Source organism: Aedes aegypti, chromosome 1 (assembly GCF_002204515.2).
Source record: "Aedes aegypti strain LVP_AGWG chromosome 1, AaegL5.0 Primary Assembly, whole genome shotgun sequence".
Lineage (NCBI taxonomy): Eukaryota > Metazoa > Arthropoda > Insecta > Diptera > Culicidae > Aedes > Aedes aegypti.
Genome location: NC_035107.1, coordinates 59,894,755 through 59,910,786, shown reverse-complemented (window position 1 = coordinate 59,910,786; position 16,032 = coordinate 59,894,755). Strand labels below are relative to the sequence as shown.

At 37.8% G+C, this 16,032-nt stretch overlaps 2 protein-coding genes across 6 annotated transcripts in view; one reads left to right on the top strand and one right to left on the bottom strand.

Moving 5' to 3' along the window:
- The window catches only part of LOC5564154, a 133,318-nt gene that overhangs the window by 108,153 nt on the left and 9,133 nt on the right, over positions 1-16,032 (top strand). The window lies entirely within an intron of this gene.
- Positions 1,793-4,804, bottom strand: LOC5564153 (protein phosphatase 1H). The gene is made up of 4 exons (XM_001648434.2): positions 4,592-4,804; positions 4,197-4,455; positions 3,853-4,055; positions 1,793-3,797 (listed from the first exon to the last, which is right to left on the bottom strand). The coding sequence occupies exons 3-4, from the start codon at positions 3,983-3,985 to the stop codon at positions 2,182-2,184; spliced, it is 1,749 nt and encodes a 582-aa protein (XP_001648484.2). The 5' UTR covers positions 3,986-4,055; positions 4,197-4,455; positions 4,592-4,804; the 3' UTR covers positions 1,793-2,181.

Below are 16,032 nucleotides of genomic sequence, written 5' to 3'. Positions count from 1 at the left end.
TGTCCGTTTATGTTCTGTAGTGCTCATTGTTAGAAGAGTGACGGATTGCAGATGAGTTTCGAAAAAGGAATTTGTTGAGTTTGCGCATGATCACAATGCGTAAATATTGAACATTTGTGGGCCAACACGTCTACCGAACGTATCCTATGGCACTACCCTTTCCATAAACGTTCCACAACATCCCGTAACACCTATGAGAGGTCGTAGAGTTCTCTGGTTCTTCCTTAAAGTAGGTGTTCAATCATCCATCCTTTCCCATTCCTCAGCTTTCGCATGGACGTGGTCAAAACAGCTCTCGATTGTTGGAGTATGCGTCAAACCTGTCTAAAAGTTAGATGTTAGTTCCAAATCTCTTGGTAACGTACGGGAAGGAGGCAATACTCATACAATGTTCTAGGAGTGTACCACCTACGAATATGCTGATGACTCGACTTCGAGTCGAGTCTAGTACACGACACTGAAGACGGACTTACAGTTGAGATCGAAATACGCGTATCTGTCAAAGAATACAAACTCTAGTGGAATTAAATGGTACAGTACTAAATTCGGTTTTTTCATCTACTGACAATCTTCTGTTGAAAAGTTCCGTTGGAACTTTGCTCCAGACTTCCTGAAACAATAATTATTTTTCCGCTGATCGATTCTCGTAAATAGATAGACGCCAGTGATAGAGACAGTAATAACGGGTTGAGCAATCGTTAAAAAAACGGAAACTCGTTCTATTTCTGAATACGTTATTCGAAGCTATTCTATTTCACGTAAAAAATGTGAGAATTAAACAAAAATCTTTGATAAAACCAACATATAGAAGCATGTTCCAGTAATAGTAGTACAGTCGCCTCTCGACATCTAGATAGGGAGAGAACGAGACAAAGATCGTGATGTGGAGAGTCGACTGTATTTGTAAACTTCTGTTTTTTCAGCGGTTTATATTGTTTTCCCAACTTATTCTTTTTCTTCTTCTTAGCATTACGTCCCCACTGGGACAGAGCCTGCTTTTCAGCTTAGTGTTCATGGAAGAACTCCATAAGAAATGCCAAAGGCTGAAATATCTGCATTTTCGAAGGAAAATCAAAGTATTGGGAGTGATCTACAAAGGAATTCAAGGTGGCACCTAAAGAAATTTGGGAGGTAAATCTAAAGGAAACTTTCAAGTAGTTTTATGATTCTTGAGGCTGTCAATATATAAATTTCTTGGTCAAATATTTGAATAAATCTTCGAGTGATTGTTTTTTAAGTTCTTGAAAAAAAAAATCTTTGAAAAGTATTTTAGAAAGTCTTTGGAAGAATTTAAGATTCAAGTGAAATTATTGAAGGAATTCTTGAAAAGATTTGGTAGGATTATTATGTTGGTAGACTCAAGAGAGCAAATTTGTTTGAGATCTGCTTCGAAAATGTCACGCATGAGATTTTAATACAACATCACTCACGATCATACCGCCAAAAATGATTTATTCATAAAACTCACTTAAAATTTATCAAAACATTCAAAACCTAATGTGTCCTTGTTTATATTAGGAAAGTTTGTTGCATTTCTAGCAAAAAATAAACAAAGAATAAAAGAAAGGAAAGTAATCGTGCAGGAATCACCGGTGTTCTTCCTTTGCACAATTCTCGAAGAAATCGGATCTAATTTTATTTATGCCGAGGATAAGTTCTTCTTTCGTTAGCTGAGAAGACTGAACCGTTCTGAAAATCATTTCATGAATATTTTCACACACTTTTCTACGATTATACAATCAGGATAGGAACTTTCGAAGCTTCTATAAATGTCCAACCAAACTCAGACTACTTGAGGAGTTTAAATAAATTTTATATTTAGCTATTTCTTTGTTTTATAATATTTTCAGCACGAACAATAGCTTATTGGTTACTTGCTTATCATCAACATCATCGTCATCTCTCGTCAAACTCTGAATGACAAGTTCGCTTCTAATTGCAGTACTTGAAGTCTAGGATCACTTAAACGTAGTGCTATTATCATAAGTTTCTGGATTCACCCGCCCAAGGGCCGTGGAACCGATCTAGCTGGGCTTTCGTCCACGTGTCCTCCACGCGGTGTGAATCCACGGTACTATTATTTTTCTAAAGGGTCATTGTAGTAGTTTTTGGAATAAAAAATAAAATCACGTTGCAAAGTCGAGGAAAGAATTACCATTAAGTCAAAAGCAGATGCGGGATCTAGTTGTTCGCCGAACTCGTAATATCATTGTTGGAGGAGGATTGCTCCCGGGCGTCCTCCAGCGGCTCGGAATCCGACGACGAACTGTTCAGGTGGCTCAAATCGCCGAGTACGGTAGCTTCTTCTGCGGCTTCGGAGGCAACCGCCGAAACGGGGTCCGGTTTCGGTTTCTGGAGTGATCGCTTCCAATCAAGATACTCCAAATAGTACTGATAGACGGGGATGACGATGACGGAAATGTCGTCGACGGTGGCAGCTGCCCGCGAATCGGACAACCGCCAGTGGCCGTTGATGTTGGCGCGGCCCCGTGACTTGGCCACAAGCTCCTGGGCGGCCATCGTGTATCGATGCCTTTCGGTAGGGAACTTCTTCAACGTGGTGAACACGGTGTTGGCTACCTTCTGTGAGTAGGTAACATCCCAGAGACCGTCGGTGGCCATTACGAGCACGCCGTAATCGCCGTCGACGTTGTCCTCAGAGGGATCGGTTTCGATCTTGCTGAGATCTATGCACACCACGTCCGGGTGGCAGCTGAGGAATGGTTTGATCGGGAGCCCACTGCCCAGAGCTTTCAGGTCATGATCTCCGAAGCCTCGCGTTACGCCGATTGTGCCAAGGAGGCGACTGCGCTTGCCATCTCCCGTAACGATCGGCATTTTGAGATCGTTCCGTGTCAGGGTTTTGTAGGTCCACCCTTTCATGGTACCCTGCCGGTAGAGAATCCTGGTGCCCAAGTCCTTGGTCATAGGCTTCTTAGCGTACTCCATAGCCACGTATTCACCTCCCATCAGGTTTGGGTTGAGCTTTCCGACGGTGAGCAGTCGGGGCCGCTCCGTCTCCGGAGTGTGGTCGAATGAGCAGGGTTCAGCGTAAACGATGTGGTCGTCTTCTTCCTCCTCCGTAGTGGCGTCCCCGTTCATGGTTTCTTCATGAACGGAGGGCGGTCGCACGTTTGGAAGGGTCTTTCGATGGACTCGTTTGCAGAGAATGCCGCGGGAGTCTCCCGCGTTCGCTACGAAGAGCTTTCCGAGGATGAATAGGGCAACCAGTGCCGTACAACCTCCGGCGTTTCGGTACTTGTCGCGATCTTCGGCCAGCATGGCGTCCATGTCGGCAAAAGCGGCTTCCAACGCACCTACTATCAGCTCATCCTTGCTGACTTGCTTGTGGAACAAGATTGGATGCGGTAGGATTGCGTTCAAGCCGATTCCCGCTCCGGTCGGTGCCGTGTCATCTCCTTCCATTCGAGGCATCAACAGGTCGATGATGTCCACTAGCTTCTCGTGCAAGATATGGTGAAACTGGTTGGAAGCGGCCAGGGCTGCTCCGTAACCCGCATGTCCATCGTAGATCCCGAAGTACGTGTACGGTAGATCATGGTACTGCTTGGAGGGATGCGAGAGGACTTGCCGGTGGAACGCAGCCTGGTCCTCGTTCCACTCGGACTTTCCCGAGTTGACACATTCCGCGTAGCCGGTATTCCACGGCAGCAGCGAGATGTCTCTCGGCACGATTATCGGACGCACGTTATGATCTGCACTGGCCTTCAGCTCGTCATACGTCAATAACTGCAGAAATTGCGGCCTTGCATAGCGGAACTTCTCCGGAAGGTTACCTACGGGAAACAGGATTGAATCAAACTCTCTGAGCCCCGTCAACCAAAAACTTACCTTTCCCTCCGTGATCCGAATCGCGGCTGTGCCCGTGATGTGAACTACCGCTACCCAAACCTACCGTTGATGGCAGCGCTGGAAGATCAGGTCCAACCACCGTCAGCACCCGATTCTTCAATCGATTAAACATCCTCACCTGTCCACCTCGTCCAACAATTACTGCCAAATCACGCCACCTTCACCGCCAATCGTCTGTTTTCCTACAAATCAAATCGAACCAAATCATCCGAAGCGAAACACGAACGTCAGAAATGAAGAAAAATCCACCGAAAGAAGCGTAATCAGTGTCGAAAATTTTCCCCTACCCGCTTCGGAAACGGCCGTACAGTTACAATACTTACCATCGAGCGCAATCCGCTCACACGCGCAAATATATATGTGGAACTTCCTGTTTGTCCAGAGCAATTATTAACCACCCAACCAAGCAAACCGAGAGAATTGGCCCGTGGATGCACGCAGAATACCGCAGAAAAGGCAAAAAGCCCGATCGCTGCGAGATAACGTCGACGTCGTCCTCTTGCAGTGTGCCTCACTTCTACATCTTCCTTCACCTCCTCCTCCTCCTTCACACGTGCTTCGTTCTCTCTCCGCTAATCCACCCTTGATGCGGCGGTGGTCATCGTCGTCGTCATAGAGTGTGGGTTTTCAATCCATGCAAAAATCGATAATGTTTTCGTGAAAAAATAGGGGACAGCTCTATTTTTGAACTCCCACCCAGCTGGCAGCCGTGTCTTACCTGTTCCCAGTGGACCGCAACCTGACGCGAGCTTAACGAAGGATTAAGGTCGTGTTCGACACGATTCAATCACAGTTAAGCTACTTTTCGGGTTCTTTTTTCCAAGCGCAACTCTGCGCCTCGAAGCAGCAGTATACACGCAATCGAACGATCTCAGTGTGATGTTTTGATACAGGGGTTTTCCAGGTTTCTCTTTTTGCTCTGTAGTGCAGTCATCAGTGACAGCTGTCAGGTTGCGGATTCAAGACTTGAGCGCATATGGTTTGCGTGATGGCCGATGCGTGGCGCTGACGTCGGTTCATGTACGGTTGTCGGAGTTCAGTTATTCATCCATCTATCAGTGACCGAATGATAACTTGTTGTAAGTTTTATGAGCGACGTTTGAACAAGTTTTTGATGATTTTTTCATGAAACAATATTGTCATTGAATAGTTACATTTCCTTGACATTGAGAAATATTCAGTTTGTGAACATCTGTGTCTTTAGGATTTGGACGAAGAAGCCTATTATAGTAGGCGTTGCTGTAAAGGAGATGGTAGATACCTGGGAGGGAGAAACCGATACGAAATTTATGTACGTCACAGTGAGCCGAGATTCTGCTGTCACGAAATTTCATTGTGAGCCAAGATCTAAAACACTGGACTAACATGATTATATAGGGTTGCCATATTTGCTCTTATTGAAAAGAGTACATTTTTTCAACTCTGTAAAAAAGTACTTAAGAGTACACTTAGCATACCTTGAAAAAAATTAAATGCATTACTAATTAATAATTTCGACATTTTATTGCAAAAAATGTCTGATTCTTAATCACAGCATCTTTTCCTACATTTCAATTAAAATTAAGTTTTTCAAGAAGACACTATTCTCAACTATTCATCAAAGATTTATACGAAAATTTACTCTTTTTTCACCAATTCTGTAATTTATTCTTTATCGAACATTGACTCTGAATGAATCGATTTATAAATCAATATATTTTTTTAATTTAATACATTTACTATACTGAAAGTCGTTCGACTTTTTGTTATAGTATTGTCTTTCAAATAAGGTTTGTAGAAAAAAATCTTCAATATGAGTTTGTGAAGAAACCAGAAAAACTGAGAAGAGTGAAACGTGGATCTAAAAAGAATCTTAAGCATTGTCTTTGATTTAAGTTTTATTAATGACTTGTTGAAATATTATGAAACTTAGAAACTTGATTGATTCAATAGTTTATTTTCGTTATTTCTATACTACACTTGAAACCTTTTAATTCCCACAGCTTTGTTAATAAAAAATTGCATCGCCAAAACAACGTTTCTAGAAAAAGTGCTTCATGAAAAAAATGCTTCAATAAGATTAAATTGTTCAAAGTAAAGTGATTTTGAATTTTAACTGAAAATTTATAGTAAATTGATTTTATTTGATATGAAATTAATAGTAAGATAACTGTATATCAGGATTCTACCCCATTACCCCGAATCCCATTACCTCGAATGCCATTAACCCGAACGCCATTACCCCGAATTCCAAAACCCCGAACGACCCATCACCCCGAATGACAGTACCCCGAATTTCAAAATCATTGGGAAATGTCATCAATATCATCATGTGAAGATAATTGTGAATTCGGGGAAATAGCATTCGGGGTGATGGAATTCGGGGTAATGGTGCATTCGGGGTAATGGAATTCGGGGTGATGGGATTCGGGGAAATGGCATTCGGGGTAATGGGGTAGAATCGTATATCAGTAGTTTTATCATTTACTGTGTTGAGTGAGGTAACGAGCGTATATTTTTTTCTAATTATTTTTAGATGATCGTGACAGCTCGATTCAGACAGTTTTTGTCGAAAATCGTTGAATTTTCAGTGTTATCATGGGGAAAAGGTTAATCTAGTTTCTTCAACAAGTTATTTGATTTGTCGATTATCGTCAGTTATAACTGAAAAAGAGTACACTTGAGCCCAAAAATCTGAACTGCTACGGCAAATGAAATGTAATATGTTGTTAACAAAATGTTAATAAAATCTTAAATTTGTTTTACCAAATTAGGATGATAGTGTTATCTCATAACACAGAACACCTAGATATAAGAAATAAATGTAATGTTCGAAATGATACTAATGAAGAAAAAAAAAAAGTACACTTGAGCTCGTTTAGCAAAAAAGAATAGTACACAAATTTTTAAGGCAAAAAAGAGTACTTGTACTCTAAAAAGAGTACGTCTGGTAACCCTATGATTATAGCGCGTAATTGATCAAAACATGTTTTTGCATTTCATCAAAGGTGACAAAAATCAAACGAAAATCAATTTAAAAGTATTCAAAAGTAATGTCACGATAACACCTTTCATTATGATTGAATACAAAGCTATTGAAATACGCATCTTTTTACCTTTTCGAATAAAAATGAATATTGGATGCAAAGAATACTGTGGCCCTTTTTCCACACAATAAAAGAAAACTAGCGATTTTAATCAAGTCTGCCTTGATTGTCGTTGGCAAACTGGAGTTATCTTGCGGTTTGAGAAAAACTTTGTTTAATATTTCGTGTGTAGTTTCTGTGCCTCCCTCCCAGGTAGGTACATCCATTGAGAAACTATTTATGATCCAATGCACAAGTTCACTCGTTGACTTTTTAGCGGTGCTATATTGTTTATGCGTCCATTAGAGTGATGTAAATATTAAAATTTTGTCTTCCCTGTGCTTAACCCGTATAGGCCTCAATGAAAGCAAAAATAATAAAACCCTCATCACTCAGCGAACTCTTAACGGATTCAAATGTTATGTATACTGGCACACATATCTTGTTTCTATAAGTGCCCAGAGGAACTCGAAAATATTCCTGTGGCTGGAGTTATTCCAGTGGGTAACCGGGTCAGGTCGGGTGTAGGCAAATTTCAAGTCACAGATAATTTCCGAAATCGGCCATACTAATAATCAAAAACACTTGAATTGGATAACTATGAGTCCTGCATTTGATTGATCCTATAAATGACGTTGGGTCCCTGGTACGCCTCAAATTTACGATAAAGTGGCCAATTCGTATCTAAAAATTTGTGCCAAGCTTATGGGAACGCGTAACGCGGGTAGATCACCTTTTCGAGGTGCGTTACGAGGTAAGATCTACCATATTGTACTCTTGTTGTATCTGTTCTTGTGAATACTTATAAGTTACGGTCGGAAGAGTATAAGAGAGTAACAAGCCACTTAGACCCACCTATTTGTCCTAGATGATGAGGAGGTCGAAGTGGAAAAATGGCTCAATCAGCATCTGAGATTGGTTTCAACTCATGAGACAATTTATTTCCGAGTTCAAGAGTTTATCTTTCGATATCTAAAGGGGAAACGATTCCAAATCAGTGGAGTAGCAGACATCTTAACTTCTCAAATAAGCTTTCTGTTTCAAGGAATCTAAATGTCTCATGCGATGAAACCTGTTCACAGTTTCAAAAAACGACTTTGAACCTTGAAGCAATAACTTGATACGCTAGAGTACCGATGCATGGTCAAAATCAGTATCATTCAACGAGCTTAGTGGCCGAACCTGATTAAGGGTAGCGCTTGAGTTTAATGGTGACAAACTGTTTTCTCCAAAAGGTATAAATAGTGGTATCTTTTTCTAAAGAGGCTCTACGCAAAATGGTAAAGAATGATATATGTATAAAAAAACGACTACTTCATTATTTCTCAATAGTAATGGAGTAGAACGACATGCGCTAAACAAAGGACACGGGTATACCACAAAAGATTAACCCATATCCGCCCAGCTTCCTAAAAATAGGACAGAAGCCCCGAACGCCCAGCGTCCTATAAATAGGACAGTATTATTATTTATTTATTTATTTTAACTAAAATTTTGAAAGAGGGAAAAACCCCTTTAAGTGATCACTTAATTAGATCTTCTCAAAAAGGCACAAAACCTCTTCATCTTTTTTAAAACGTTATAATAAATATCTTATAAACTAAAGGCTCACTCGGATAGAACCATAACAGAGCCAGATTCTTGATCTTCTGAAACGTTCAATCAGAAAAATGGGAAATAATCTCTCATGGTAGGTGTTTCATATTTCAATCCTGAAAAAAAAAACAAAGAAAATTAAGGCAGATACAAATCAAACAAGATATGATATCTCATTTAGATAATTATATAATAGTTTCAAAGTGGGATAAAATTTACTTCCAAGTATATCACGGACAGATGTAGGAGGAGTTTGGTAAAAGATTTTCAAATTTTTAATGAATTTATTTCTAGGTATCATAAATTTGGTGCATACAAACACAATATGATCAATATCTTCATAAAATTCCCCACAATCGCATAAATTTGAATCCTTCATATCAAAGCGATATAAATAACTGTTGCATATATAATGATTCGACATTATTCGTGAAAAAATGCAAATAAAATTTCTATTTACAGATATGTTTTTAAACCATGGGAATTTATCAACAAACGGACAAATGGAATGACACCAACGTCCTTTATCACTCGAATTCCAAAAATGTTGCCAATTATCCATACAATATTTATTAAGTTTTGAATGATATTCTGAAGCACAAATTTCTCTATTGTAAATAATTCCACGAGTAACCCCTAATTTGGCCAAAGAATCAGCTTGTTCATTGCCATAAATATTACAATGAGCAGGAACCCACAAAAATTTAATTAAAAACCCTTGAGTATATAAATCATACAAAAGATTTTTAAGCTCCAAAAGAATGTGATGAGTTTTTGAATTAAAGTTTATGGAGTTCAAAGCATGAAGAGAACTCAAACTATCAGAACATATTATAAAAAAGTTTGGAGTCAAAAGTCTAATTAACTTACATGCAAAATATAAAGCAGTTATCTCAGCTATGAATATAGAACAAGGATTTTGTAATATAAAAAAGTGAGCCAAAAAATTATTAAATACTCCAAATCCAGCAACATTCTGAATTAAAGATCCATCAGTGAAATAAAATTGATCACGACTGATACCTTCAAATTTACGTTCAAATAAATAATTTGCAAAACGCGGATGTTCAATTTTTGGAATTTGTTTCAATTCTTCATATAAAGATAAATCAATAAGGGGTCGAAAAAAAAAAAAAAAAATAGGACAGTACTTGTAGAGCAAATATCTTGAAAATAAAAAGGAGAAAACTGTCTTCTGCAAAGTTGATCACAGGACTGCTGACTTCCACTTGGTATCTATTTTAATTCAGAATTAACTCACCAGGTGGCGCACAGACGCCAACAAATGTCGCATATATAAGCAACATATGAAACAACTTTCCAGCGTACAAATATTTGCTTCGTTTCTATCTCAGTCCAGTTATGAGATACAAAAATGGTGTCTTCGACAAAGTTGAACAACTAAATAATACCTATTCGCATAGAACCTTATAAATTCGGAAAACACTCTCAAGATGGCGCTAGTGAGCCAAAACTTTATTTGCTTATATCTTAGTCCAGTTATGAGATACAAAATTGGTGTCTTGGATAAAGTTGATCAACTAAGTTAGATCTATTGACCTAAAACCTTATTTGTTCGGAAAACACTCAAAAGATGGCGCTAATGGTCGAAAATTTTGATTGTTTATATCTCAGTTCAGTGATGATATACAACGTTGGTGTCTTCGACAAATTTGTTTAACTGAATGAGATCTAGTCACCCGAAAACTTATTAGTTGGGAAAACACTCACTATATGGCGCTAGTGAGCAGAGATTTTATTTGCTTGTATCTCAGTCCAGTTATTAGATACAAAATTGATGTCTTCGACAAAGTTGATCAACTAAATGAGACATATTCGCCTAAAACGTCTTTATTTCGGAATACACTCAAAAGATGGCGCTAGCGATCGAACATTTTGATTGTTTATATCTTAGTTCAGTGATGAGATACAACATTGGTGTCTTCGACAAATGTGTTCAACTGAATGAGATCTATTCGCCCGAAAACTTATTAGTTTGGAAAACATTCACTAGATTGCGCTAGTCGGCAAATATTGTATTTGCTTGCATCTCAGTTCTGTTATGAGATACAAAATTGTTGTGTTCGACAATGTTGAACAACTAAATGATACTTAGTCCATAAAACCTTATAACACTCACAAGATGGCGCTAGTGGGCAAAGATTTTATTAGCTAATATCTCAGTCAAGTGATTAGATACAAAGTTTGTGTCACGGACAATGTTGAACAACTAAATGAATCCTATTCGCCTAAAACCATATTAGTTCGGAAAACACTCACAAGGTGGCGCTAGTGGTCAAATATTTAATTTTTTTATATCAGTCCAGCGATGGGACTGAAAAAAAAATCGAACTCTCGAATTTGGTATCTTCGTCAAAAGTGTTCAGCTGAATGGGATCTATTCGCCCAGAAACATAGTAGTTTGGAAAATTCTCCCAAGGTGGCGCTAGTAGACAAACACATTATTTGATTCTAGAGATTGGATACAAAGTTAGTGTTTTTGGCACAGTTGGAGAACTGAATGAGACCTATTTGCCTGGAAACATACCTAAATAACACTACTGGGCACACATTTTATTCGCTTATATATCACTGATTAAATCCAAGTAAGCTATTCGCCTAAAACCTTCTTAGTTCGGAAGTCATTCTCATGATTGAAGTCCAGTGATGAAAAATTTGATATCTTCGAAAACGATGATCAACTAAAGGAGATATTTTCGCAAAATAAAACATATTAGCTGGGAATTGCTTTTATGTGCGAAACATCAAGGAAACAACCTATAAGAAATTGGTCTGCCTAGATCAAAACAATGGATACTTACACAGTACCAAAAAATAATGTGATTTACGTCTTTTGGGATGCACATAAAAGAAGCGAGCTGAATTACGTAAATTAGTGTCCAATTTCAAATACGTTAGTGTCTGATTCTGGAATTGTCGATCACAGTTGCACCGTTTTTGTGTCCTTTAACATGTAAAATTACATTTTTTGTTCAATACATCTTCAAGGACACGTTTTTGTGTCGATTTATCATTTACATCATGTGTCATTCAGTCATAACCAGAATTACGTCTAGAGTAATTTTCATTATTTTTAAGAGTGTACTATCGATTCGAGCAACAATCGCTTATTTTGGATGCAATGCTCTTTACATTTTTAGATGAACCTTGACACCATTTAGATCCTTTGATCTTTTGAAGGGAGTGAAGAACGAAAAAACCGCGAATTGACTTATCCATCTATGAACTGAACTCCAATGGTGAAGGGCGGCTGTCAAATGAGAGTAAAATCGAATAGCCGCCAACCTAAGTCCAGAACCAGTTTTATGACTTAAACGTGGAAAAGTAAAAATTATTATTCGCAAAATTACAGGTAATAAATGCGCTTGAAAGATATTGTTTACAAGCAGTTATTTACTACGCGCTACTGCAGTTGTTTTCGAGAAAATTGATTACGCCTTCGCCATTGTTTGGTCGTTGTTTTGTATGGCTGTTAACCTTTTAGAACCAGCGACGCGTTGAGGTAGCAGTAAAGAGCCTTCCTTGCTGAACTCACTCGGGTCAAGAATTGCGACATTTGAGCGGGCACGCTTCCGTATGCTCCCCAGGTATTCTGGCCAGCTCTAGTGTCAAAAGCTTGGACCGCGTGGATTCGATTCTATCGGCGAATAAGACTATATGCATCAGTGATGCAATAACTTAAACGTTGTAACGTTGTAATGTTGGCTTCAAAAATTCACATCTGTAAAGCATGTAATAGTTGGCGTCCAATATTTGACTGTCATCGGACTGAAGGACTAACTTTTGATCAGCACTAACGAAATTCTGATATTGCCAAATATAAATTTCGATCACTGTCAGATCAGAGTCACATTGTATACTAATAACTTGAACCAGAAAAAATATTTTGATAGTTATGTTTCCATTATCAGCTGGCAAGTTTTACATAATCTTTTAAAGACTATTCTGAAACATCTGTAGGCTTTTTTCTAAATCAAAATATCTGATGTAAGATTTTATTTTGTTTTGGTATAAATGGCTTAAGTGTGCATTATTGTACATGTACATCATACATATCTTACTTACGTGGTAGAGCAGAAAATTCAATTGAAGTCACTAAATGATTTAGTTCTGGCATGCACCTTTCGCCTCTGAAATTTTAATTCTTTATGCTGCAATTTCTTTATACAGTCGACTCTCCACATCTCGATGTTCTACATCTCGATATCTCTCCCTATGTCGATGATTTCATAAGTCCCTTCAGTCTGCATACATTTTCACTCTCCATATCTCGATATCCTCCTTATCTCGATATCTCCATATCTCGATGTGTTTCTGTTGATTTTTCGTTCTCAATTTTCTCTCCGTATGTCGATATGACCAATATCGAAGGTTACTAGACCACAGTTTTGGGATTCAAAACAAATTAGGAGCGCAAAATGACGTCAGTTTGTGTATTACTTTCTTGGCAACGGAGTGTTTTTCAATCTAGTATTCATCAAAAATTTGTTCTTTGTCTCGATCTCTCCCTATCTCGATGGTCCCTTCGATATCGAGATGTGGAGAGGCGACTGTAAGGGTACGTCCATAAATTACGTCACGCAAAGTTTTGCCATATTCATCCTCCTCAATTTTCCTCTGTATCTCACTTTTTGTATGGAATCCAATTTTTATATGCAGCCATTCCATGAAAAACCGATCTAGTGGGTCTCCGAATTCCGTGAAAATTTGCTATTTTGTTTCTTATCCAAAATAAGGATACACGTATTTTTTGATTTTTTGATTAGGGTGACCATTTCCGAAAAAAGGTGACCAGAAAAATCGCGATCTTGCAAAATTTTTATTTTTAAAAAAATTATAACTTTTGAACCGTTCGACCGATTTTCAATCTTTTTGGACGAAATGAAGGCTAAAAATTTTGACTCTTCAGGAAAAATATAAAATTTCACAAAAATTGTGTTTTTACATGAAAAAACTCAATAGTTTCCGTGTTTTCGTGTTTTGAAGGCCTCGGGACCAAAGGGGCTATCGCTGTTGTCATTTTTCTTGAAAGTTCAGAAAATTTACGTATACTGTCAAATTTTCAGCGATGTATGTTTTTTAGTTTTTGAGATATATTTTTTTGAAAATAAAAAATCAGTCATTTTTCATCGGCACACACTGTAGATCTCAGCGCATTAGATTTGTAATGTTTAAAAAAAATCATAACTTTTGAACAGCTCAACCGATTTCCTATCTTTTTTTATGGAATGAAAACTTTTCAGAAAAAATAGAAAAAATAGAAAACTTTGAAAAAAAAACTAGAAATTTTTATATTTTTTCACGTTTAAACATATTTTTATCAGATTTTTCAATTTTGTCTGAATAGTTGAAATTTTTAGCTTTCATTCCATACAAAAAGATTGGAAATCGGTTAAGCTGTTCAAAAGTTATAATTTTTTTTAAACATTACAAATCTAATGCGCTGAGACCTACAGTGTGTTGGTCACGAGGCCTTCAAAACACGAAAACACGGAAACTATTGAGTTTTTTCATGTAAAAAACACAATTTTTGTGGAATTTTATATTTTTCCTGAAGAGTCAAAATTTTTAGCCTTCATTTCGTCCAATAAGATTGAAAATCGGTCGAATGGTTCAAAAGTTATAATTTTTTTAAATATAAAATTGCAAAATCGCGATTTTTCTGGTCACCTTTTTTCGGAAATGGTCACCCTAATCAAAAAATCCAAAAATACGTGTATCCTTATTTCGGATAAGGAACAAAATAGCAAATTTTCACGGAATTCGGAGACCCCCTAGATCGGTTTTTCATGGAATGGCTGTATGAGTAGTCACGTTTCATTATAACCCCCTCCTTCCTCTTTTGTACGTGACGTAATTTATGAATTACCCCTCACCAGCAGTTTTTTGCAACTTGTTTACATTGTAATGGGTCAAACTGCATGAAAATATATTTGATTAATCTCGAAAATAAACTTATAGAACAGCTAGATATGGACACACTTTCAAGAATTTTTTTGGATCCCCACCATAGACTTGAAATTTTTTGGTGAAATAAGGTTTAATTTATGGGAATACGACCATGAGTAACAAAAACGGAGCTGAATTCCAATTGTGAGATACCTTGGGCGGTAACGGGTTAAGGAAAACTGGTCGCAGTGGTTCATCTTGAACAGAAACAGATGGGAACGCATTTTAGGGAACAATTATGTTTGATTTCTACTTTTCGAGAATTGAAACGGTTTAGTATCCAACAAATCATTAGCTGGTTCTTCCGGGCATTAAGTTGGAGTGATCACTTCCGGTATATTTTAAACGATGCAAAACTTTTCACTTATAATGTTGAATATCAGATCTTAATTATTTATGCAAATTAAAATGATTGTATTTAATTGCAAATAAATAAAGATAACTTGGCATGTCCCAAAAAATATCCCGACTTGAACCAGTGACCCACTGAAATAACACCGGCCACAGAAATATTTCCGAAATATTGGCCAGTTTTAGAAACAGGATATGTGTACCAGTATACATATTGACAAAAAATCATTTGAATCCGTTAATAATTCGCAGAGCGGTGACGGTTTTAGTATTTTTGCTTTCACTCAGGCCTATACGGGTTAAACGATGCTATAGCATCGTTATATGGTATCCTACCCCAAAGTTTCAAATGATTTTGAGGAAATTTGACTGTGCACAAGTCATTTGAAGTTTATATAGAAGTTACTTTGTAGAAAGTCAATTTTTATGTTTGACCATCTATCTCTTTATCGTAACATTCTGTGGTAAAGGTCACTAACTCTCCCAAACTGAAATCTTCCTATCAAAAACTATGTCGAGGATCACATTTCGATTGGATGTCAGGATTCATATTTATAAAGTGGGTTTGCATGCAGCATGCTCCACCAACTGTTCAGCAGGCAACAGTGATGCTCCTAGCGGAAAGATTAGATCAAAGTAATCCAGGCAACTATGTTCTATACAACAAAAAAGCAGTGTTGCTTTGAAAGCAATGGAATGATCATCTCAGTATGGTTTAGACCTGGGAGGGAGAAACCAATACAAAATTTCTGTACGTCATAGTGAGCCGGAATTCCGCTGTCACGAACCGTAACTGTGAGCCCAGATCTCAAACATTGGAATAACATGGGAAAAGCGCGTAACTGATTAAAACACATTTTCGCATTTCATCAAAAGTGACAAAAATTGAATGAAAATCAATTCATGCACATAATGCAAGTAATGTCACTTGAGCACCTTTCAACTGATTGAATATAAAGCATTGAAAAACGCATCGTTTTACTTTTTCCAATGAAAATTAATATTTGGTGCATAGAAAACTGTGGCCCTTTTTCCATGTTTTTCAGGAAATATCGAAAGTACACAACAAAAGAAAACTAGCGGTTTTCCCCAAGCCTGCCTTGATTGTTGTTGGCAAGCTGGAGTTATCTTGCAGTTCAAACAAACGTTGTTCTATATTTCGTGTGTAGTATCGGTG

Bases quoted from the DNA above. Each gene is read 5' to 3' on its own strand.
- LOC5564153 (XM_001648434.2), bottom strand. From the start codon at position 3,985: ATGTTTAATCGATTGAAGAATCGGGTGCTGACGGTGGTTGGACCTGAT. The intron at 3,798-3,852 runs GTAAGTTTTTGG...TGTTTCCCGTAG, and splicing joins TTCGGATCACGGAGGGAAAG to GTAACCTTCCGGAGAAGTTC.